Source organism: Pteropus alecto, unplaced genomic scaffold (assembly GCF_000325575.1).
Source record: "Pteropus alecto unplaced genomic scaffold, ASM32557v1 scaffold109, whole genome shotgun sequence".
Classification (NCBI taxonomy): domain Eukaryota; kingdom Metazoa; phylum Chordata; class Mammalia; order Chiroptera; family Pteropodidae; genus Pteropus; species Pteropus alecto.
This window is the reverse complement of record NW_006494608.1, coordinates 6,487,125-6,512,247: the sequence shown is the minus strand read 5'-3', so window position 1 is coordinate 6,512,247 and position 25,123 is coordinate 6,487,125. Positions and strand designations below refer to the sequence as shown.

General features: G+C 36.4%; 1 protein-coding gene and 1 pseudogene across 1 annotated transcript; both read right to left on the bottom strand.

The window, feature by feature from the left end:
• Positions 1-785: 785 nt before the first annotated feature.
• Positions 786-24,982, bottom strand: SLC26A3 (solute carrier family 26 member 3). Its single transcript, XM_006925356.2, has 20 exons — positions 24,852-24,982; positions 24,202-24,341; positions 22,895-23,005; positions 22,477-22,649; positions 20,672-20,836; positions 18,718-18,870; positions 18,026-18,108; positions 15,110-15,257; positions 14,884-14,997; positions 14,702-14,779; positions 11,414-11,509; positions 10,348-10,454; positions 9,197-9,266; positions 9,010-9,102; positions 7,671-7,766; positions 7,102-7,335; positions 5,396-5,450; positions 3,979-4,121; positions 3,804-3,869; positions 786-1,528 (listed from the first exon to the last, which is right to left on the bottom strand). The coding sequence occupies exons 1-20, from the start codon at positions 24,980-24,982 to the stop codon at positions 1,505-1,507; spliced, it is 2,280 nt and encodes a 759-aa protein (XP_006925418.1). The 3' UTR covers positions 786-1,504.
• Positions 2,548-2,666, bottom strand: LOC112473623 (annotated as a pseudogene).
• Positions 24,983-25,123: the final 141 nt, after the last annotated feature.

Genomic DNA, 25,123 nt, shown 5'->3' with positions numbered 1-25,123 from the left:
TAAGTGAACCTCTAAGATGTTAAGGTCGAACGGATAGTGATGGGGGTATGATAACTGGATTACTTGTCTCACTCTATGATATTTTGTTTGTCAAGAAGAATATAGAGGGCATGTTTGGGAAGATGCAGGCATCAGTGACAATCCTATATAAGGTTTTTGCCCCACTCTCAAGCAAAATGCTCAATTAAATAGACATGTTTTTATTTCTTTCCCCTGCCTTCTATAAAGGATGAGCTCTTAACCTGAGATTCACAGGGCATCATATATAAATGTATATATGTATGTATTTTTTACCCCTAAAGTCCATAGGGTGCATAAGGTGTGACTCAAAAAGTTTAAGAAACATTTCTATAAAGAGTGTTGATTTTCTAGTTTTTAATTAAATGTAGCTATGTAAACAAACCTTTGTTTTACCTGTCTGCAATTGGTTTTAAAGTCCAATAGGCAAGCCCTACCAGTAAAATGATAATAAAGGATGGAAGGTACTTTGACAATAAATGTTTAGAGGTAGATCTAAAACGATTGGGACATTTCCCCTTGACAAAGCAGTTTGATGTTGAACAGAGGACATTGAATCTTTTTCTGTTGGCACCAATGTTTAATTACATAAAATAAATACAAATTTGTACCAAGAACAGTGTTAGTGAAAAAGAGAAACGTGCGCTGAATGTCTAAATTGAGCTTTAGAGCTGTTATTCTGCCCTTTGAGTTACAAATAATGACCAGAGAGAGTGAGGAGTAAAACTTTCTCCTACCATTTTTTCTTTCCTCCCAATAAGACCAGGAAGTACCGGTTACCCATCATGTTTTCTCTTTTCTTTTCACCTTCTTACCTTTTCAGTTTATATCTTCCATCAGCTTATGCAATTTTCATACCAAGAGGTGGAAACAAATGAGGATTTGATTCAAAAGCTAGCTGTAGAAGGATTGTGTTGAAATCTGGATAGGATGCTGGGTATTACAAAAAGCTATAGTGAAAATCATACAATCTGGGCAAAGCAGTCTCATTGCAGAGGGGTTAGCAGCTTCTCATGTAGCACATTTTCAGCCAGAACACTATAAGGGGGACTCGCAGCAAGCACGTTTCAGAAAGGAAACAAGAAATTTACCAAAACAAGACATATCTACTGTACAACTGAATTTTTTTTAAAAGTGGAGATATATTAGTATGAGCAGTATAAATTACAAGATTCAAAGCAATGGTGAAAATATACTGTAAAACATGCACAAAGGAAGTGACTTGGATGGAAACTTGTGCTATAAAAATACATATAAAAAATTCTTCCTTTGATAAATCTACAAGTTATAAAATTAAGAGTATTTCCATAATTTTATACTATATATGTGAAAAATATACCATGTTAGAACAATCTCATTCCAAAGTTTGAAACATAATCCTGTCAAATAAAAATCTTCATACAAAGTATGATATCAATAACTTCCTGGGTATAAAGTTGTTCTGTATGTGACAGTCAGATGAGGACCCCTCTGATTTATATTTTGATCAGAATTTTGTTTCTACTGGTACCTGGAAGAAGACAGAAAGTTCTTGTTTTAAAAAACTTGTTAAGTTCTATCCCTTTCAATAATCATATCTTGTATTTAAAAAGAGTTGTGGTCAATCTGATTAAAATTAAGAGCTAGAATTTGCCAGTCATCAATAAAATTTTTGTCTTGAATTTTAATAATTGAATACCTTCCATTGCTACTTGGTTAACATGGAACCATGTAATACCACGTCACAATATAAGTATCTTTTGAAGGCCTAATTTAACTTAAAATAACAGTACAATGTGTTGTAACAGTATATTTCTTCACATGTTTTAGGGGCCACACAAGTTCCAAGGGGCTGTGTGTGCTGGACGGACACATTTAGCTTTTACAGAAGTCACCACTGGTGGCCTATCCATGATTGCTGATTTCTTTTCCTCTAAGTAATGCAAGGAGCTGGTGTTAAATGTTTCTTTTTATTAATTTGGGGAAACAGGTACAGGATGGTGTTGACTACATTTTGTTAGACAGTTGGTTCTAAAGCTATGGTCAGACATTTGGTTTAAATTCTGCTCCTATATTTTATCCTCTAAAACTTGGTGACAATTCTGAATCCAACTACTGAGCATAGGGTTTCTGGTAGGACCCACTGTACAGGGGGCTCAGGCAAAGTGCTAGGTTTGGTTTCCCTGGCTTTCCTCTCACCTCAACTCTTAATAATGGTCCAAACTTATATACGTTTTTTACTTTTTCTTCCTCTCTCCCTTCCTTCCTTCCTTCCTTCCTTCCTTCCTTCCTTACAATGGCCCAGTTTTATTTTTGCAAGCTGTTTTTATACTAGTGGGCATAAGCAGTTTCCCTAGTCATAACAACACTTTCTTCTACTTTTCCCAAGGATCTTCTCATGGCCTTCAGCTTGTTTGCTTGCTTGCGGCTATGTTTATATTTTCTTGATCTTGGAAGGAGTTTGCTGAGGTGAGGCAACCCTTGGTTGACCTCAAAGATTGCAAGAACCTTGTCAGCTTACAATCCCTTATTTTTTATTTATTTTTTTTACGCCTAAAGCACCTGGTCTTCCTAGGTGGTCTCCCATCCAAGTACTAACCAGGCCCGACCCTGCTTAGCTTCTGAGATCAGACGGGATTGGGCTTGTTCTGGGTAGCATGGCTGTAGACTACATTTCTTTCTTTCTAATCTAAATTCCTTTTGCTATTCTTAGACCCTTCTTCAAATAAGAGAAATACCACCAGTCACCTCCCATACTTGAAGACAATCATTATATTCTTTCTCAGGAACCCCATTTCATCAAAGAATAGAGCTGGTAGTGAACAGAGCACAGGTCTTGGCATTAGATAGATCTTAGTTCAAATCCTGTTGAACTAAGTGTGTGACCTTAAGCAAATCAATTAAGCTCTTTGAGCCCTTTCTAATTATCTCATTTGTGAAATGAGATCTTCTTTGCATATTGTTGTAAGGACTGAGATAATGAATGCAATGCACCTATTGTGTACCTGGCCTACAGCAAATACCCATTTTGTGGTTTTGCTTTTCCCAAACTCTAGACATTCCTTAAAGGACTGAATATTCTAAAAGTGAATGTTCTAGAATGAAATGGGACTATCTAGTTAAATGATGATTTGGCAACCTTTTCTAGTAAGAAACTTAATTTTTATTGCTGAGCTAGGCACTATGCTAAGAACTTCCCATGCACCCAGGACTCAGGAGGTATATATTAGCTTCTCAGATCCATCACTAATTCATCTATAAGTAGAAATAGCAATACTTTTTCTACTTCATGGATTATTACAGGACCAGAATAAGATCTTGGTTATACTTGGTTACACTGTATATGCTCAATATTGCATTAATAGAGACCTAGTATCACTATTTTCCATCCTTTTGGTCCCGGTCTGAGTTTATTTCCCCCGCAAGTTTCTATGAGATTGTCATTGCTTCAGTTGTCTGGGGATGAGGCACAAAGGTTCAAACAAGTTCCGGAATTGCTGCAGTGAGCTGGAAGAGGCCTCACTACCTTCAGGTCTTTGTTGTGATGAATAAAGATAAACCTGTTGAAGAATCTTACCTGGGGGAGGGGAGAGGAGGGAGGTAGATGGGGTAAAAGGGGTCAAATACGTGGTGACAGAAAGAAATCTAACCATGGGAGGAGAACACACAATGCAATATATATATGCCTTACTGTTAAACTGTACACCTGAAACATACTGGACTTCATTAACCAATGTCACCAAAGACAAAAATTTAAAAATAAATAAATAAATAAAATTTTTTTATATATATAAAAAGAATCTTACCTTACATTCCCTATTACGTAATCCTCCATTTGTATCTGGGGTAAAATCAAACTTCATTTCTTTTACCTGAGAAAACCAGAATGGGACATTTTTTTTAATGTTGAAAAATAAAGGGAAATTTAACAAGTAAAGATAATTGGTTATATAGATGTGAAAGTCACCAAAAAGCTAGTACCTGACTGGAATTAAACTTTGAAGTACTATAATCCTTTTTCATCAAAACATGCAAAACAGCATCATGGATTGTTAAGAAAAATATCGAGTCCTTGACTTCATCATCAAAAAATTCACACTGTGTCAGCTTCTCAATGAAATCATCTAAAGAGAGAAAAGAAAGAATAATAGGTAGAAAGAAGTAATTGTTTGGATGCAGATTTCTCCTTGAGGCTGGAAATTTGAAATCTCTTTTGCAAATGTTCATTTCATTGATCTCTGGTAAAGTGTTTGGGGTTTGCAATGGTACAATATCAATGTACCATTAGCACAGTGTCTTCTGGAACCAGAGGATAATATTTTCTAATAAAAGTATACATTTAATGCCCTAAACGAAAAAGATTGAAGGAAAAGGTTCAAATGAGAAAAACTTTTAGTAGTTCCAGAGCCTAGATGAGAAATAATAAAGGTCTGGATTAAGGTTGTGGAACTAGAGAGGAAGAGACCGATTTCAATAGGAGATATCTATAGGTGACTCTCTGAATATAGAGGGAAAAGGAGAAGGGGAAATTAAAGATGGTGCTAGGGTTTCTACTTTGGGCAACTGGGTGAGTAGTGATGGAGTGATTGAGATAGAAAAAGGAGAAAGGATCATATATTTAGTTTTGAGCATGTGTATCTGAGGTGCCTGGAGGACATCCAGAGGGTTGAATATATGGGTCTGTGGCTCAGAAGAGAGGTCTGGGCTGTAGGTATAGTTTGAGAATTCATGAACAAGATACGCTTGCAGTCATAAGCATATAGAAGATTGACTAGAAAGGGTCCCTGGAATTAGAACTAAAGGGTTTAAGGGCAAAGCCTGGGAAAGATTGTAAAGAGTGGGAGAGGAGCCAATATTAGACACTGAGGAGCTATGAGACTGGCGGGAGATGTATCTGAAGAATGGTCTTGCAGAAGTGAGGGAGAGAGAGTTTCAAAGACAAAAGTTAAAGAAAGGGCCAAATGCTTAAGTAAGCTTCGTGAGACTGAGGCTCAGGTGGAGGCAGTTGATCCGGACAATCTGGATGACCTTGGCAAGGGCTGCCTCATCAGCAAGGTGAAACAGAAACCAAGTTATCATGGGCTAAGAAATTCTGGGAGGCAAAGAAGAGAGAAAACAAGCCTACTTTTTCAGGAAGATTAGAGTAAAAACTGGTTACATATTTACACTTTTGCAACCTATTAAACTAGGATTCAAATTGTAAAGTTGATGAGTTACATATTGACACAACTAAAATATAAAGATGCTATTTCCTTAGGGATTTCTATCAGCTCAGCTACAGATTAGATTTCTTTCTTGGTGATCATGATAAAACAGTTGTTCTTTGAAGGACTGTCTAGATTGAGAGTTGGCAATGAGCCTGAAGTGATTGTCAGAATATAAAAATAAAACAACTTACCATCAGTTCCAACAATATACACGTCTACCTTGATCCTGATAAATTCTTTCAAAATCTATTAAAAAGAAAGTAGATTTTCCTTAGGGACCAGTTTCACTTGTCAGAACTTAAAGAAAACCATCATAATTTTGCCTTATGGGTTACATATTGCTTTTAGAACCTTTTACATTTTGAAAAGAGATAATAGTATAAGGAAACACTAAAATTAAAAACAAGACTCTATGACAGAAAGAAATAAATCCAAAGGAAAGAACTCTCTTCATCAGGAAGAAGTTAAAAGTGATAACTCTTGTGGGAAGTATGATGAGAAAATGTTCTGCCTCTACTCAAAAGATCAACTGATGTTATTTTAAATTTAAGAGAGAAACAAAGGAGTCTTCCCACTTCACCATGTTGCCGACGTCACTCCCTAATTTTAAAAGTTGTTTTTTCCTATGGGATGATCTTGAGTAGAGCTTTCTACATACATAAACATAAAAAAACAAAAAACAAAAAAAACAAAAAACCTCCCCTATGACCCATAAGTTGTTCATTATTCCTGTCCACAGTGACTGGATATATCTAGTACCAACAGATATTTATCTAATTTCCTGGTCTTTAGGCTAAGAACAAATACCAGTAGTGATATATCATTGAGGTCATATAAGGTAAGAAAAGTAGCTTATATTATTGACTGATTTAGACGATCATTAGTATCATTAGAACCTCTATGAGGCATTGAACTAAAAATTAGGACTTTAAAGAAATATAAGGCAGTCCCTGCCTGTCCTTTGTATTACACTACTAGGATAGAAAAAATAAGTTGTGTGTGTGTGTGTGTGTGTGTGTGTGTGTGTGTTTTCCTCTAAAGCTAAAACAAACAAAGAAGCACAAAAACAAAAAAAGAAAGAAAAGGAAAAGCAAGCAATCTTGAGAGTTATGTGATGTTAAAAAATTTTAAAAGATGTTTCAAAGAAATGAATTGATCCCATTTTCTAATTTTGTATTCAGTTCACCCACACTTAATAGGTCTTATCTTAGCTCTGTTCTTATATAGGTAGATTTCTGTGCAAAACCAAGCAAAAGAGAGGGAAATGTGGAATTTCTTAAATTTTACTTACATCTGTTTCTGCATTTCTGTTAGAAACTAATTTACTTTAGAAATCTTGACAAAACCGTGGAAAGGAAAGAATGCAACTGGACCATTCAGTCCTGTTTTTAAATCACATGTGATATTTATTCTTTCATATCTCTCTCCTTTTTCTTTCTTTTTGAAACATTGTTATATAGCTAAGCAGAATTTCATCAGCTTATAATGGCTGAGGATAAAAACAAAAGGACTCAGCATTTCACTTTTTTTCTCAAGACCTTTCCAAGTCTTCTCTATTTTAAGACAATTTAGTTATAATGTTCACAAGGATTTGAAGGCACCTCAGCATTGAAATTCGATAGGAGTGTGAGCAGAGTTGCCTACTAACAGGTTCAGCATACATTAGAAATGTAGAGTTGGTTGCCTTCAAAATTTTATGTCAGTCTTATGGGAAATGCACTTTTAAAGAGTTTACTAAACATGTCCCACTTGCACTCCCACTCCCTCCATGCAATATTCTACGATTATAATTTACTTCGAATTAAGTGTGTATTATCTAAAGAAGCATCCTTCCACAAATACATGCATTCACCTTTAGTTATTGATTGGTTGTTTCTGTTAAGAAAGAAGAAATTACCGTTTTGAGACCCCTCATTGAAGAAATGTCAAGAAACGACACTGCTGAGAAATCAAGAATAAGGCTATGCAGGCTAATTTTAGGGACCGCAACGGTGAGAGGAAGATCAGCATTCCAGTCTATCTGGAAGGGCAGGTCCGCTGTATCAACTGGCTGATCCAGCTCTTCTATTTGATTGTTGTCCAGCTCTTCATCGGAATCTTTCAAGCCATTATCGGTACATATAACTCCTTTCTGTAAGAGAGGATAATAATATACATGATAACTCCAGGTGAGAAATACATTGTGTGTGTCAAGGGTAACCAGTGACTTTCTGAAGCCCAGATTCAAAGCTGGGTAAAGCAAATGAGATCGTAAACTCTTTTCTTTGGAGAATGAAAATTGTCTCAGGGGAATAAAAAATATAAGGATACCATCGAAAATGCTGTTTAGAAATATGACATTAATTGACATATGAAATAATACTTTGTTTATCTGGCATTTTATTTAAAGGAATGGAACCAACATCTTGAACTACATTTTTCTAAGCTTTTAGCTATAACACACAGAAATTTGGTCAAGAAACTTACTGGTGTCACTAGTAGCAGGCCTGCCTTCTGTAGTTTTCGGATTTTCTTCACAGCTTTGTTGCGCTTGCGTAGAATTCGAAGTGGACAAAAGCCGACCTAAAAAATCCATTGCTGTGTTATAAGAGTACTGCATATTCTGCTACTTATATAGCACAATTCTAATAACCTTAAGTGGGATTGGTTGAGGGATTGAGGCACGTAATGAAAATATTTGTAATAAAATGTAAGAAGTTCAAACATCAGCAAGAGCATTGTGAGACTTGTTGTTTGCTCAGCCTGTATACAGTTATCAACATTTGAAAACCTCAGTATTATCCAGGATTTATCCATAAATTATCTGTGAATGGATCAAAACTCTATTTGAATCTGTTTGTGTTTTTGGCCTATACAACACTTAGGGGATTTTATTTTATTTATTTTCTATTTGTTGAATACAGGTGGCATAATTAGTATTCTGTTTCTATATAATTTTATTCTGTTAAAATGTATATGATTATATTTTATAATATCTATTATGTGATTTTATTTAATAATTTTAGTATTAGATTTGAGAATAACCCTTATTTTCCCCTTTTCAAAACAAATGCATTGCTATTATGGCAATATTTAGATCCAGAATAATAACTAAAGAGGATCGAAAGATAGTAGAGTAACCGAAAAGGAAAGTATATAAAGCCATATGTATCATATGAACCCATTATTATAAAAAAAATTGGGTAGAAATACATCTGATGCATACCAAACTAATAATAATATGGTAGGGCTTTAAGGCAGAAGCTCTATGCACAGTACAGAGTAGACCAAAAGGCAGATTCAAGAGTAACTACTGAGCATTTGTTTTTTAACCTTAAAAACTGCTTCTTTATCATCTTCTCTCCAGCCCATCAGGAGCGCTCAGTTGTTATTTCATGTTAAGTATTCATTTATGTTACATTTATTTACTTTATTTGTATTATAAATATTTATTTGCTATTCTAAATCTCTTCAATATTCAGGATAGCAAACAAATATGCAATCAAATATTAAATACTCTTGTTTTTTCTGAAGTTGATTCCCCCCAGAAATCTGTAGGATACTATCTATTAAAAACAAGCAGCCCCAAATCTTGTGGTAATTTTTTTACTCTACAGCAAAATTTAATAAAAGGTGACTATCTATTGGACATCATCTGAAGAGTCTTATTTCCCAACATAATAAAGGATCCCCTTTAAGGTAGCTTCACCTGCTCTGGGACATGGGCTACAGAAACACTAACACAACTCAACCTCCACATCAGTGAAATCAATTCATTTCTAGATATTCAGTAGAATTACAAACAATTAATAACCCTGAAACTTACAGCATCAATAAGTTTCTGTTTAAAGAAATTAATGTTTGCAAAGTAAATAGGAGATGGACATCTGAAAATTTTCACTCCTTCCATTTCATACATCTGTAAGGGAGAGATGTAATATTAGATGGTGCCCATTAGATTCATATTAATATCATTTAGCAAGTCAAAGTAAAAAAAAATGAATCTTCCTTACATCAGAGTAATCTTTTTTATTCTTATAGATGTTGCTCCTTCCAACATTAGCCAGTGTGCTGCACTTTGGACTGTAGAGAAAATCAGCACCAGGTGAATCATTCATGCATATAAGGCTACCACTGATGTTTTCCTAGCACACCAAAGCTCACTTTTTCAAGGCTGGAGATTCATCATGCCATCAGAGACCTTGGAGGGCAAATATCTTGTTTTACTTATCCTCCCATAACTCCTAGAACATTGCCTCCCATTTACCATATTCCAGTTTACAAAGTGCTTCCATATGCTTGTGCCGTTTTAATTCACAGTTATTTGGTGAAAAAAGGCAGATATGATTACCTAGTTGTATAGATGTGGACATGGAGAAGTATAATGATTTGCCTATGACCACTCAGTTTGTGTCTATGTTTGATGGGTCTCCAAGAAATTAGTAAAGATGTAAATGAATAAATGAGTGCAGGAACATTGCAGTATAAATGTATTCCATCAGTCAAGGATTAACTATATGATGACACTTTCTGTTCTAGAATTCCTTAGCTCCCATGAAGCCTTATTTCTCTGTCACACATGTAATCCAACATTGGCTGAGTGACCACATGGTGGTAACATTATAGTCAGAGACTTAAGAATCAAAAAAGATGTTTGGACTAGATGACTGTTAAGAATTTGAAGTGGCATTTGTAGAATTCTAGGATGAGAGGCGCCCTTTGAGAAATTCTTTTAATTCGACTTCATGCTTTTTAGGTGGGAGTACAATCTAATAACCTATAAATAGGAATAGCCTCCACTAGACATGAAGAATCCCACAATATTCTCAGTTACAAAGACACTGAACCTGCTCAGAATATAATTACTTCCAGTTTACAGTTGGACAAACAGACTAATAGAGTTACATGATTTCTCTGAATTGGAGTTTAAGCAGGGAGCAGACTAATGACAAGTGGGACCTGGGCTGATGCTCTAAATTTGGGCTATTCTGTTGTTGTTCAGGCCTTGGGGTGAGCAATCTGAGGAGAATAGACTGGCCAATCTTGATGGATTTGCATGCTGCCTATTAATTAAACTACTTTTCCCTGGACCAATGACAAACTTTTTCTTTCCAACACTGACAGATCAAAGTCTGTGAGGATGCAGAGCATGACAAGCACTCACAATTGGGTCCTAAACACAATGGTCAGGAGCTGAAATGCCACGCTAGCTGCCAAGCCTAAACCGAGTCCCAGGACAATGACAAAGATGAAGGTCATGATCCAAATTACCTGCAAAAAGAAGGCAACACATACACTACAAATGACTCTGATTCAAGTACAACGTCTTAGGTCCAGAGCTATGAGAGAGCATGAATTTCTAAGGACAACAGTGGAGGTTGGAAATGTACAGGAAAAGGGACCTGCCTCTAGACGTCATTTCTCAGGGTCTGAACAACAGAAACACAAGCAAATATTTAAAAAAATCCAGAGAGAGCGTATCCATTGCTAATCCCATCCCTGAACCAGTTAATGAGTTGATTGAGTCCGTCACAGCTAAAATTCCAGAACCAGCTGCTGTTCATTAAAATTAGCAAATTAGTTGGTAGAGCTGACACTAATCTCTTACTTTTGGTCTGCTGATTTCATTAATGGCTATGATCACTATAAGAATTTTAGCATGCCAAAGGGCTGTGAAAATCCCCAATGATGATCTAGCATGAACTAAAATAAACCAAGTGTACTTTATTACTTTATGCTTGTAAAATCCCATAGGCTATATTAAGCATTTTTATGCCATAGACTTTAACCCTGATATAATTATGGATTCTGTCTCTTATACCAAGGCATACTGAGAGCAAGGGGAGCCTTTATATAATCTTTCCAAAAGAAATGTTCAGAATTTAAGTTTTTCACAGATTCTATAGTAACTAATATATGATGTCATGAAGTACAGAACCAATATATACCTTGAACTTCAGAGAATTTCTGTGGCATTTGGGATGACTGCAAATATTTTTAGAACAGATCTAAGGAAGTTCTCTACTAGTGTTTCCTGGAGCATTTCCTACTTGCAAGTAGTTCATGCTTTTAAATTAAAATCCCAGAGAATGCAAATAAAATAAACTAAAGTTATTTTAACATATAAATAGAAACAAAATTTTTGCAGTTTGGAATATAAATATGCATTTTATATCTGTATTAAAATGCTGTTCCTGATTTCCCTCTCAAATACCATTGCTTCTACTCACACAATCATACTTATCCTTTCTCCACAACCTTCGTATTTCCGTGAACTGCATCAGCATTCCCTTTAAGTTTCCAAGTGCTAAAGCTGCCAGGACAGACTGTGAAAAACATAAACAGCAGATGTACTTTAAGATAACCAAATAAGCTATATAGAAGCAAAGGTGAAGGTTGTAGATAAGTGAGTCCTTTAAAGGGCTTCAAAGCAAAGGGTACACCCTTTTCAGATGTGCGATGCCATGCAAAACACACCAGCCCTGGGACTCTGACCTGTCTCCATGCATGATTTTGTCCCCACCGCAGTGACAATGACATGCCATAGATGATCTGATGGCACGTACTAGCCTATACTTTAGGAGAGAGAAAAGCAGATCTTAAGACCTATGATGGAAATAAATTCTTCTCAGAGACAGTCTAATGTGTATCTATTTATTGGAGGTAGGGGAGGGAGTTGATCTTTTATTTAAAAAAATGTTTGGAGAACTTCGGGTCCTGGAATCAGAATTCGAAACTTTGACGATGCTCAGCAATCATGCCATCTAGAAAGAGGAAGCTGCAGATGACAGCGAGGTTAACAAAGATTTGAGGCAGACTCTCTGGGACAGAGTGAACCATATCTGTTATGTTCCCTGCTATGTCCCCAGAATTGACCATGGTAAATTATAGGAGGCGCTCAATGATTATTGAATGAATGAGTGGATGAGCTAATGAATTAGTATTTCCCAAACCAATACTCACCACCCAGGAACACAGCCTCTTTTAAGAAGCCCTGATGTTGATACCACTAAATAGTAGATTCACTAAGAAGTCTGAGTGGAAAACTCAGCTCTGCCACACCAACATTTCAGGCTGCTGACTCTTCACATGCCCAAATGAAATCATTTGTCTTACAGGAATGATGACAATTAAGGCGAAAAATGCTGACTAGTCAAGTACGCACCCTTTTTTATTTGGATTTTAACACAATGGTAGGAACGTTCCCCAAGCCCCCGCCCTCAATTCAAGCTGTTTCATTACAAATGGACTATGGAATTTGTATACTGATTACTTTCATACCATAAAATCACTGTGTACAAAGAAAAATCAAACATATTTTTATTTTCGTATTTCAGAGATAGTTTAACTGATCTGAACATTTTTGATTTTCACAAGTAATATTTACAATTTAATATCTAACCAATTTTACTCACTGTGAAAATAGAGGTCATTGTTTAGAAGACTACATATAGTCTTAAGTGACTTTAAAAAGAAAATTGCACACAAATAAATGCCAGTTAAAAAATGGTGAAACTGAAACAAGTCTGTAATCTATTTAACAGGACTGTATCAATGTCGATGTACTGGTTTTGATACTGGACTATAGCTATATAAGATGTCATCACCATGATAGCTGGGGGAGGGGTTCTTAGAACTCTCTACAGTAAGCCTTTTGCTTTGGAGGACTTTAGTATAAAACATGTCAAGTGCCACCTGCAAAAGAGACATATTTTTCTTTTCACTGGGCATTGTTTCCCACCTGATCTGTATTCCATGGAAAAATAATTTGAAACTATTTATAATGAAACACATACACAATAGAACTCTTTAAAAAATAAAGATTACAGAGCATCGAGAAACCGTAAATAGGAAAAGGAGGATCATTTTACCAAGAACCTGGTATCCACACTGTAATTGATCTAAAGAATTAAATACATATAAAAATGCTTAGAACTCTGCTTAGTGAGCACCAAAGTAACATTCATTATTAGCTATCATTATGGATGATTTTGCCTTCCTATGATAAAAAGAAGCAAACCAGCTATTCAGGTGAAACAAGCGTATTACTGACACAATGGTTTAAGAAGAGCTTGTCATGTGAATCCTAAAGAAAGGGTTTTGATTAACATCCTGGACCATGTCCTTGGGTGTTGTTTATTCATAAGAAAGAGAGGATTTTATTTGGTTTCTCCAAGTTGATGTGGGTGAGGGAGAGCACAAGTATACACCTGGAAGAAGCACAATAGGGCAGAATTCTCTACCAGGGGGGTTGTGTGTGCATTTGTTTTTATTGACACATATATTCTTCTGTTTCTTTGGGGGTGACTTCTCGACTCCTTTAATGCCATTCCTTTGGAAATTAGGAGGTTGGCATGTGGAGAACTTATATTTTTGGCCAACAGTACTTATCACTGCTTGAAAATGGATTGGGCCATGGAGGCTCTTTGGGATAACTGCCCTGGGAATCCAGAAACCTGAGACCAAAATCACATTTCAGCTACCAACCAAAAAGAAAAAAAGGCCTAGATATAAATTTTGGCTGGCCATGTTATATCTCTATGTTCTTTGTAGTCAGAAGTATGATAGAATGTTTGTAGAATAGTAATGATAACAGTATTAACAATGGTTGTCATTTATTAAATGTTTATCATGTGCCACACCTTAGACTACATACTTCACGTGCCGTATTTTATTTAATTTTTGTAGCAACTCTGTGAGGTGGATGCTATTTCCTTCCCATTTTACAAATGGGTAACTTGAGGATGAGAAAAGTTAAGTAATTTGCCAAGAGCACACAGATAATAAGTGGCAAAGCCAGGGGTAGAAGCAGGTCTACAGGACTCTAGAGCCAGTGCTCCACACACTACCTCACAATCATATTAAAACCACAAACAACAATGTATTTACCATTGTCTGGTTTCTGAGAGCTCCCATGTTTTCCAGAGTCTCCTGTTATATTTTTCATCTGGGTGCTGCAGCCATTTACAAAGCATTCACCTAGACCCTCAAAAATTACAGTTGAGGAGAGCTGGAGCATGAAGGTGAAGGTGCAAAGTCTGTGTCTGGCTGCGTGTTCCCATTTTGTAATCTAACAGCTTTGGTCTTGGCGTCAAACCAAATTCTGGGAGCTGCAGGGCGGATTTCTAAGAGCAGGTTATGTGACTGGTAGCACCACTCTCTGACTTAGATAGAGGCCCCAATTACCTCATGATTTAAGAAAATCTTCACTTCAGTCAATTGAAACCTCAGTGCCAGGGTGTCTTTCTATCTAAACATTAATTATATTCCAGGCTATGAGCATGAGAAAGGTAGAATAGATAAGGTTGTTTGGGCATGTGCATTCCTAACATTCATAAAATGCTAGCAGGTGAAAAATAAATATTTTTGGCCCATAGAGTATTGGCTAAGAAGAGTATTCGAGAGTTTGAAGTAACCTCATTTTCCCATTTGGTTTGTGTTTCCAGAGTTTAGGAACCAGGGTCCTTGATTCACCACCCAAAGGAGAGAGATAGTATCTAAAGAGAGAGAGCTGTCACCTTTTGTAGCGGCTCTAGAAGAAATCCGATGGATAAAATGACAATCAGCACAATGATGGCAGAGAGAATCCCAGCAATCTGCAAATTTGAAAAATTCTCATCACAACCTCAACTTTTCCTCTGTCCTACATTCCCCAGCGACTAACACTAGGATGGCTATCTCAGCAATGATCCTGAAATACCTGTGTTTTGCCTCCAGTACTCTCCTGAATCGCCGATCTGGAGATGGCGGTACTCGAGGCAAATCCTTGAAATGATCCAGTGAATATGTTACACAATCCCAAAGCTATTAACTCCTGACAAGGGAACAAGGAGGAATCTTTTTTTAGGAGCGGCACCATTGATATTATATACATAAAATATCATTTAAAGTTGCCGAATTAGGCCCAGTGTAGGTTTTTAACTTACCTGATTGCCATCAATTGTATAATCGTATTTGAGGGAATAGACACTGGCGACTGAAAAGGCCACAGTGAAACCAACGATCGCAATGCTGATGCTATCTGCGATGATCTCTCTGAAAATCTGCATGTCAGGTGTAATAGGGGGCTGAAATCTGAAATTGAAATAAAGCCCGTCTGAATGTCACGATTTGCTTATACATCTTCAATGGCAACCATTTGCTCTCAGGAGAGGTCCAAATTTCTTAGCAAGATCCAAATCTACTTCCCTCTCTGCATTCTTGCTACCATTTCCCAGAATCTATGCTCCAGCCATATTCAGTTTTTTATTTGTTTGTTTGTTTCTCAAAGACATCACCCGTTCTCTCACCATGGAGTTTCTAATTTACCATTCACTTTGTCTGAACCATTGCCCTCTTTGCCATCTTTCCTTCCAGAAAGTCTCCCCTCACCAGCAAGGTAAGGGATGGGACAGATTCTCTGTGCTTCCCCAGCTCTTAGTATCTCCCTTCTTTATCTCTTCCACCACCCTTCTTCCCTTCTAACTCCCCTCCCGACACTGAACAGAGACTATGACTGGTTCACTATTCTATGACCAGGACCAAACACTCTTCATGGCATTTATCAGGTGGCCAATAATTGTTGGGCAAACCAATGAATGAAGGCAATCTAGGATGAATGGCGCTTCACTTTGGAGTATGACTAGCAAAAATTTAGCACCACTAAAAACTTCGGCGTCTGTTACCTTATTACTGAAAAGCAATGCTGCTTAAATTTAATATAAGATTGTAAATACGGCCCAATGACAGTGGTACATCTGATATGATTTTGCTAGTATAACCGTATTGTAATGTGTACTTATATCCCCATAAGCTTAATGCAAAATGTCTTAGGTCCCACTTGTATTGTTACATTGGGTAGCAAAGCATTACTCACAATACCTCCCCTAGTTATCTATGGATGAAGACTTTTTGAGGTAACACAATTCTGAGGCAAGGCAAGCAAGAAAGTCTTTTTTCTATTGATAACACAACTTTTCATGGAAAACCCTTAACAAACAGATGGGCCTTGGACTCTGCCCTGCTTGAGCTCCACAGAACTGCTAGAGCCAACTGTGGCCCTGATGGGAAAGTGAGTTTTCATTTAAAGTGATATTGTGTCAGGGAAATGTTTAACTCATAGAGGATACTTTTGTGCTTATGCCTAATGAACTTAGAGCAGTTAAATGATATTTAGTAATATAATAAATAAAATAAAAGGTACAAATATCTCAAACTCAACAGCAATTTATTCAAATGCCCAGCTCCTGTAAATATCTAAAACTCATTGGAGGTGGGTTAATTGGATCCATTCAACTTTTAATTGTTGTTCATGTTTTGTGAATATCTATGTTAAAAATTTTTTCAGCTCTAATTTTGAAGTATTATTATCTCATATTCTACAGCTATCATGAATCGGAAAGTTAGCTTTAAATATTGTTTATTTATTAAATAAATGTAAAATTGGCAAGATAATTAAAATTTGCATTATATACCAAAATAACCAGAAGACTGCTATTATTATTTTGTTCTAGCCTCTAAACACCATAGACAGAGTGGTGTGACAAAGATTTACGGCCTGAAACTTAAGTTAATTTCCTGGCTCTGTTACTTACCTAACCCCCTGAGCCCAAAGTCAAGAAGTAAGTCAGAAGTAAATCTCAGGTACTCTGCCTCTGGAACATGTGAGCTTGCCTACTAGGCTATATTGCCTTTCTTTAGAGTGTAATGATTAATATATGTGAGTTTCCGGTTTCCCACCACTCCCACTATAGAGAGAGGTCCACTGACATTTAAAATATATTCACTAAGTCATGTCTCTAAGATTGTAGCTCAATGATGTTAAGCTTATCTTTATTTCCAAAACCTTCCTGACAAGATCCCCTTTAATTTAATAAACTGCAATGACTTGAAAGCTGAAGAGTGAGAGAAACCATAGAAATAGTCTTTCAGCTTCAACCTAATTCTTACTTAAAAACCTTTTAAACTAAAAGTGATATTCGAAATTTATTTTGAAATGTAACATGAATATCTGGTGATAAAAATATGTTTTTGCTTAAAAAATAAATATTTGCATTTAAAAGAAGCGGGCTATTTTTAAGTCAACAATGCATATGAGTGCCAATTCCTGGAATTCTTAAATACTCCTTAAGCTTGGGGAGGGAGGTCAGTTGTTTTTTTTTTTTTTAACAGGAACATAACATTTTCTTGGTAAGCAAGTTGGAAGAAATCGATGCTATGGGCAGAAGATAGAGAGAGGAAAGAGCACAAAACAAGATCTCTTTTCTCAATCCAATAAATTGAATGAGATAATCTCCAATTCCTCATATGAATGGACCTCGCATCCTTTTGTATCGCTAAGAGTTGCTCTGGCCTTGTTTTGAGTTTAATCACGAGAAAGGACAAAGTGTGCTTAACTAGATTGCTCAAGTGGTGTGCCAGGTATTTCTTCAGTGTCTCTTTTGAACTGTCAGATCTTGGCTCCAGTAACCTCAAACAAAACACTACATATTGTTTATAGTAATTTATGAACAAGGCAATCTGGTTTCATTTGGTTTTCTTTCTTTCTTTCTTTTTTTATGAGGAGAAGCAAGGTTAATTTGCCTATTTTTCTACTTTCACTACTTCGCTTTTACTTGTATTTGAGTTCCTGTTCATCTGGTCTGCAAGTTCTTCCATAAGGAGAAACTTTCTGATATTAAGAACTACAGACCTGTATGTCCTTTGTGGCTCCTTCCTACAAGGAGAGTAGTGAGCCTCCCTCATGGATGCCAGATGCAGGGAGGAGTCTGACCTGGACTAATGCATTTCAGCTGGTAGTCTTCTGTAACTATTGCTTCATCTCTAATTGGTGCTTGAGATGCCATCATAAAAGATACACTTACGTGGTTTCCATTTCCCCAACCACCGTCACATTAAATTTGCTTTCGAAGTCAAAGCCATAGGATACACCTGCTGCAATCACAGTCTGCAAAGTTGCAAATTGCCCGAGTTAGAAATGTGAGATATACCTGTCTTTCTTTACAAAAAAATTGCCAAAAACTACCCCTTGACCTATTAGATAAGAATCTCAAGGCCAGACTTTGCTACTTTTAAAAAAAAAATAATTTATTTTAATTAATTTCAAATATACAGTACATTGGTTAGGCTTTTATATAGTTTATAAAATGATCCCCCTAATTGCTCCTTCTCTCCTCTGGTTTTCCACCCAGCCAATATATTAATGCTAACTGCAACCTCTATGCAGGCTTTGCTACTTTTAAAAAAGTCCTGAGGCAATTCTAATGTTCAACTAGAATTGAGAACCAGAGCTCTAATTCAAATGGGTCTCTTGCCTTCTCATAAATCTTGCCCTCTGCACCAGCCTTGTCTTACATGGAAAGAATAAACTCAAAATCATAAAAAGAAGTTATTAAATTCTGAATGAAGATAAAACCATACTAAATATTATAACCAGAAACTTCACAGATGGCATCTGCCCCACTAAAATCTCCTGACCTACAGATAGTGAAGTGCTTTCAATATACAAACATGAAACTAATGAATTATGAAAGAAAATCTTAAGATGATCAGTTACCAGAATGAATTCAATCGGAATGGGCACTGGAAGTTTGGCTTTGTAGCGCTGATTTATTTCTTTAACCACAAATAAAATGAAGAGGATAATCAAGGATGTCACAAGGTCTGCAATATTAGTCTTCTCTATTTGTGTGACTATGGAAGTTAGTACCTAAAATTGTAAAAACAAAAACATGTAAGTGCTATATTAACGTATAATTTGGATATAGCACTCAATTATTCACAAATAGATAAACGCTGAAGCAAATGAACTGACAGAGATTGACAACGATTCTCTGCTCTGCTCATGTTCACCATGGATGAGTAATTGCAGAGATTAGCATGTAGTTAATGAGAAGGGCCAGTTAGCATAGTGTCAGCACTACACTGGTTTAGGGATGCTTCTGGTGATTTTGCTTGGAATCTCTGGCTAGTGTCAAATTTTCTAAGATACTTTTCACATTTTTACAACCGGTCTCTTCTGCTCTTAGGTCTCTTTGGCCATCATTTTTTATTTCACTGTTATCGCTGTTGCTCTGTCCAGGGAATAAGCTCTGATCTCTGATAATTTTTCTTAGCATATATCCCGTTCGTTCCTGGCTTTTTCTTTTTTTAAGTTAAGATCCCTCACATTTCTTAGTTTACTCTCTATGTCACTTTGGAAATGATTTTGTTGGCTAACTTCACTGTGCATAATTTTAATTCTTGAAGCCAGTTGGATTACATACCCATGGAATCCAGACAGCTCAAGCAGACCTAAGCTAGACTCCAAATTGCTCCTAAAACACTCCACTTCCAGAATAGTTCTGGATGAGAGTGAGAGAGTATTGGTTCCAGTTTGGAGCAAGTTCTATCTCAGATTCCCAATGATTGTCTTGATAGAAGCACCAATAAGCTCAAAGTTAGTAGAAAGAAGGAAATAACAAAGATCAAAGAGGAATAAATGAGATACAGACTAAAAAGACAATAGAAAAGATCAACGTAATTAAGAGCTGCTGTTCTGAAAAGATAAACAAAATAAACAAAACTTTAGCTAGATTCACCAAAGAAAAAAGAGAGGACTCAAATAAATAAAGTCAGAAGAGCTAAGAATGCTGTTCTACACAGTTCATCCTCTGAAAGAGGGAAAAACCACTCTTCTATTTACATATTGGTTAATTTCCTTTTGCCTTTGAAACAGGGATGCATCAAAGAGTCAGGAGAACTTCAATTCTAAAAAGAACAGATCTTTAGATAATCATGCTAAGTGAAATAAGTCAGATGGAAAGCATGGAGAACAATATGATTCTACTCATATGTGGGATATAAAATTGAAAGCAACAAATGAACAAGCAAAACAAACAAAAATTCATAGACATAGACAATGGTTTAGTGGTTACCAGAGGGAGAGGGGAGAAGGAGGTAGGTAAGGGTAAAGGAGGTCAAATATATGGTGATAAAAGGAGTTTTGACTGTGTGGTGACACACAATGTAATATATAGATGATATATTATTGAACTGTACACTTGAAACCTATATAATTTTATTAACCAATGTCACCCCAATAAATTTAATTAAAAATAAAAGAATGAGATTTTTTTTTTTTTCAGAAATAAGGAAGCATTATCGCTAAATTAGCACATTTCTTTCAAAATAAGACTTTGGGAAAATTTTAAAAACTTGGAACAAAATAGTAAATCTTTTAATAATGTACTTAGATTTTTTCTTTTTAATAATACCTAAGAGTCAAATCTAAGAGAAAAGTAGTACTTAATTTCTGTCGGTCACATTAGTTGTATGGTAGATGTGGTTAATTTTCACTGTTGTTCTCTTTGCCACTAACTTTTTCATAATGTGAATAAATTTCACAACCCATTTGTTTCTTGAAAGTTGTAGGTAAGCCTCATGGTAAAGGCATTAAAGGGGAGTTCTCCCAGAAACATGGTAGTGAATTTCATGTATTTTAGTATTTTTTAAGCAAAAGGAATACTTACTTTGAAAAGTGAAAATGGTTCAGCATATGCTGGGACCTGTAGCTGAAAAATAAATTTGAGTTGGGAAACCAAAACATGAACAGCAGCAGCTGTGGTGAAGCCACTGATTAGAGATTCAGATAGATATATCACCACAAATCCGATCTGCAGAATCCCCATGATCAACTAGAAAGAGAAAACATAGATTAGGGTATATCTCACAACCTGACGGACCTGCAATTGAAATAATTCAAAATGTAAAAGTTCAGCCTGTACATATATGTCTTGAAGAATCATGAGTCCCTGTCTCCTGGAACACCTCTCATTCAGGGTTCCTCACTCTCCTCCCCTCCCCCACCCAATCCCCTAAGGTGGACTGTTACATGCTATTCAAATAGCATGCAAGTCTAGCACATCTCCAAGAAGTAATAGGCTTATCTCTCCCACCCCATTTTTTAATGGTGTGGTATCACCCAAAAATCTTTCATAGTGGATTCTTACCTAGCATCAGCCTTCATAAATTTTCCAATGTAATTTTAAGTTACACTTTTCTAGCTACTATAACATGCATGGGTGAGAATCCATTCATATTCCCTCAAACAAGTTGCTTGACTTATTTCGTAAGAAATAAATAATTGCGTATTGGACATCTGAAATGCTCAGTTTTAACTGGGGGCAAAAGTGATTAATTCCCCCAAAGCATCAGTATTTTGCAGCCAGGTGAATGGATGGATTTTCCTTCCCTTGGCTACCTGGCCTGCCTTTCCATTCATGTTATCAGAATGCAGCCAGAGCTGTGGACATGCAAAGGTGCTGCTAGGTTCAGAAATGTCTTAGAAACAACTGACCATGCCATTTGTCAATAGGCTATATCACTTATATCTTTGTATAAACTGACTCTTTCTTTAAGGTATGGTCCTAACCAATAATATCGTTGCAGAAACAAGACTGGTGAGAAACCAAGCACCACTTGGAGATTTGGAGAACTCAGGTTTATTACACCAGCAGTCCCAGAAGAGCTAGCGCTCTGAAGATCTGGGCCCCAAGCTCAGGGGTAATCTTACTTTTACAGGGCTTAACAAACAAAGGCAATACATCTGTTCTTAACAAGCAAAAGCATCTGTTATCTAGACAGAACAATTAAAGAGGGGGGTGGGGGTGATTCTTTAGTTGATTTTCAGATCACTCTGCCCTTTGGCCTATGCAGCAAGCATGTCTACAGAAGCAGAACAAATAACTGATTACAAGGTTAGCCATTTGAGTGGAAAATTCCTCTTCAATATCACTATTCAAAAACTTAGGCAATATCTTGAGGAGTCCATGACATTTTCATTGTCAGCAGTGGTGTGGTATGGGAGGGAGGTTTTAAGTCCCTCCATAAATCTCTTCAGCTTTTTCCAAATCTTTGATACTAACGGTTAACAGTTAAAAGTACTAAACCCTAATCCCTTTCAAGTAGATTACGGTCCCTAAGAATTAGAAAAAGTTTCGAAGCTTCTACTTTCACTATTATTTGCATATAGTTATGTTTAGTGGCTATATCAATTCCCAGGTATTTTAATTGAATTCGGCAATTCAGCATTTCACACTTTGCCATCTCTTTAGACCCACATTAACTCATCTTTACAACGTGGATCCATCCCTCCACTTCCAGTTGTGGTGAAGGGCCCTTCTGAAATCATTTCCTATGGACCACAGAAGGAGGGCTACAGATCAAAGGGAAGAGTGGGAAGGGGCAGCAGGAGGAAGGAAAAGTAAAAAAAAAAAATGTGTACCAGTCAGGACAAGCAGATTGGGGAGGGTACATTGCATGAAAAAGTGCTCACCTGGATAATTCCAGAAAGAATTGTGACTGTTGCAGCCACCATCACCTTACGTTCGTCTGATGACGAATAATCACTCGTTGAATTGGTAGAGGAATTCATAGCACCTGCACTGGCCGTTGAGGTTAATCTTGCAACTGTTGTTCCCACCATCACACTCAGAACTGGAAATGGACCTAATTAACGGAGGGTGAATTGTGGTCAATTTATGCCTCCCTAAAGCACAGTTGTCTTTCAACCACAATGCAGCATATAAAAAAATTGCTCTGTCCTCCTTCCCCAAGCCCCAGTCCTAATTCTTATAAGAAACTATGATTCTTCTCTTGAGTTATGCACAATTTGAAATGGATACAGTGCATGGCAGATAGAATTCATAAAGGAAAAGCAGTGTGAGCATTAATTAACCCAGAAGTTCACTTACCTGCAGATATGTGTCTAGAAGTGCCCAAGAAAAAGTAGATTATGATCGGGAAAAAGGCTGCATATAACCCGTAGCTTGGGGGGACGGTGGCAAGCAGAGCATATGCTAAACCTGTAAACATATAAACATCAGCATCCTGATTTCGTGCAAGGGGAATCACAGACGTTCTTATTAGGTTCTTTATTTAAAATTGGACTCTAAATATAAGTTACTTTATTAAAGACTCAAATGTATCAAAGATGTAAATGTAAGACCTAAAGCTATAAAACTCAGAAGAAAATATAGGTGTAAATCTTCATGACCTTGGATAAGGCAATGATTTCTTAGAAATGACACCTGTGGTATAAGCAATCAAATTACAAACACATAAGTTGGTCTTCATCAAAATTTTAAAATGTGTGTTTCAAAGGATACTACAACAAAAGTGAAATGACAACTCATAGAATAGGAGAAATTATTTGCAAATTATATCTTGAATAAGGGCCTAGTATCCAGATTATATAAATAACCCTTGCAACTCAATAATATAAAGATAAATAACCTAATTTTAAAATGTGCAAAAGATTTAAATAAACATTTTGCAAAAATATATACAAATTGCCAGTAAGCATGTGAAAAAATGCTCAACATTATTAGTCATTAGGGAAATACAAATCAATTCCACAATGAGATCCATTTTATATTTATTGTGATAGCTAAAATAAAAAAGTCTGACAATAAGTGTTCACACGGACACAGAGAAATTGGAACTCTCATACTTTACTGTGGGTTACCATATGACACAGCAATTACACTCCTAGGTATATACCCAAGAGATATGTTCCCACAAAACTTATGTACAGTGTTCATAATAGCATCATTCTGCAAAGTGAAAATAAACCAAATGTCCATCAACTAATGGCTGAATAAACAAAGTGTGGTCGATTCATACAATAGATTATTATTCATACATAAAAAGAAATGAAGTACCCATGCATGCTGCAATGTGGATGAACCTTGAAAACATTATGCTAAGTCAAAGAAACCACACATAAAAAATAACACATTCTATGAATCTGTTTATATGAAATGCCCAGAAATAGGCAAATTCACAGAGACAGAAAGTTGTTGCAAGTAGTATAGATAGAGGGGAGGATGGGAAGTGCCTGCTAATGGGCAAGAGATTTTTGGGGTGGTGGTGGTGAAAATATTCTGGAATTAGATATGATGGTGGCACAACCTTGTGACTAAACTAAAAAACAATGAATCGTACACATTAAAGGGATGAATTTTATGATAGATGAATTATATCTCAAAAAAAAAGTTACCTTGTAGTACACACACCAGCCCTGTGCTGATTCCAGAAACAATGTCACTGGGGAGCCATTCTTTTATCCGGTATGCTGGTAACCAAGTTGCTATGGGGAACAACGAGAGGGCAATTCTCTTGGCCTTTTGTGTGGAACAGCTGAAAACATTGGAAGTCACAGGTCAGTTAATTAATATCAAATTTTAAGTTTAGTATCTCACTGTAGGTGGAAAATTGGTAAAGATGGCAATATATTTAAAAGCGAACTAGTACTTGCCCTAACTTTCCCATGAACATTCACCTCCTTACCCATATCAACTGACCCCTGACCTTTGAAAAAAAAAGGATTTTTTTTTTCAAAGAAAAATGCTGCTTTCTTTAGCTGTAATAGAGCTTATTTGTCATCCTCAGCTTGAATTGTCCAACATTTCAACTGAGTTTCCTCTGTCCTCATCTATTAATCCCCTGATGTGGAAAGACTGTGTTGAGAACTGAGATGGTGTTCATTTCAGAGACGACCTTCCCAGCTCTGACAGAGAGGTCTGCAAACCAAAGATAAAAAGATTCTGAAGACTATGGGCTAGAGCCAGAAAGGAGAGTTTGAATGCTTGAAAATTTAGGAGAAAATGCTTCATTTATTCCTAATGCCAATATCTTAAAAAAACTTACCTACAACACACTTTGAGATGATCCAGAAATGTCTTATGATATCTGTGTTTCTTCTTGTATTCTTCCCCAAAAGCATTTGCAGAATATACTGGCCTCGCCACAATGTACTGATTCCCAATGGGTTCGATCATTTTGCTTTCTCTGATGACTGTGATAAATAGAAGACCTTTGGAACTATGCGGCAAACTCTTCTTTTTGCCTTCACTGAAGTCAGGTTTAAATGCTTGAAACCAAACGGAGCTCGCTTCTTAAATAACTCAGAGATAATGTGA

What these genes read in the sequence shown, in the direction of transcription:
- SLC26A3 (XM_006925356.2), bottom strand. Translation starts at nt 24,982, where the DNA reads ATGATCGAACCCATTGGGAATCAGTACATTGTGGCGAGGCCAGTATAT. An exon ending in GAAAGGATAAGTATGATTGT is followed by an intron (nt 10,455 to 11,413) that starts GTGAGTAGAAGC and finishes TTCTTTTTGCAG; the next exon opens with GTAATTTGGATCATGACCTT. An exon ending in CAATGAGGGGTCTCAAAACG is followed by an intron (nt 5,451 to 7,101) that starts GTAATTTCTTCT and finishes TCTTTTTAATAG; the next exon opens with ATTTTGAAAGAATTTATCAG.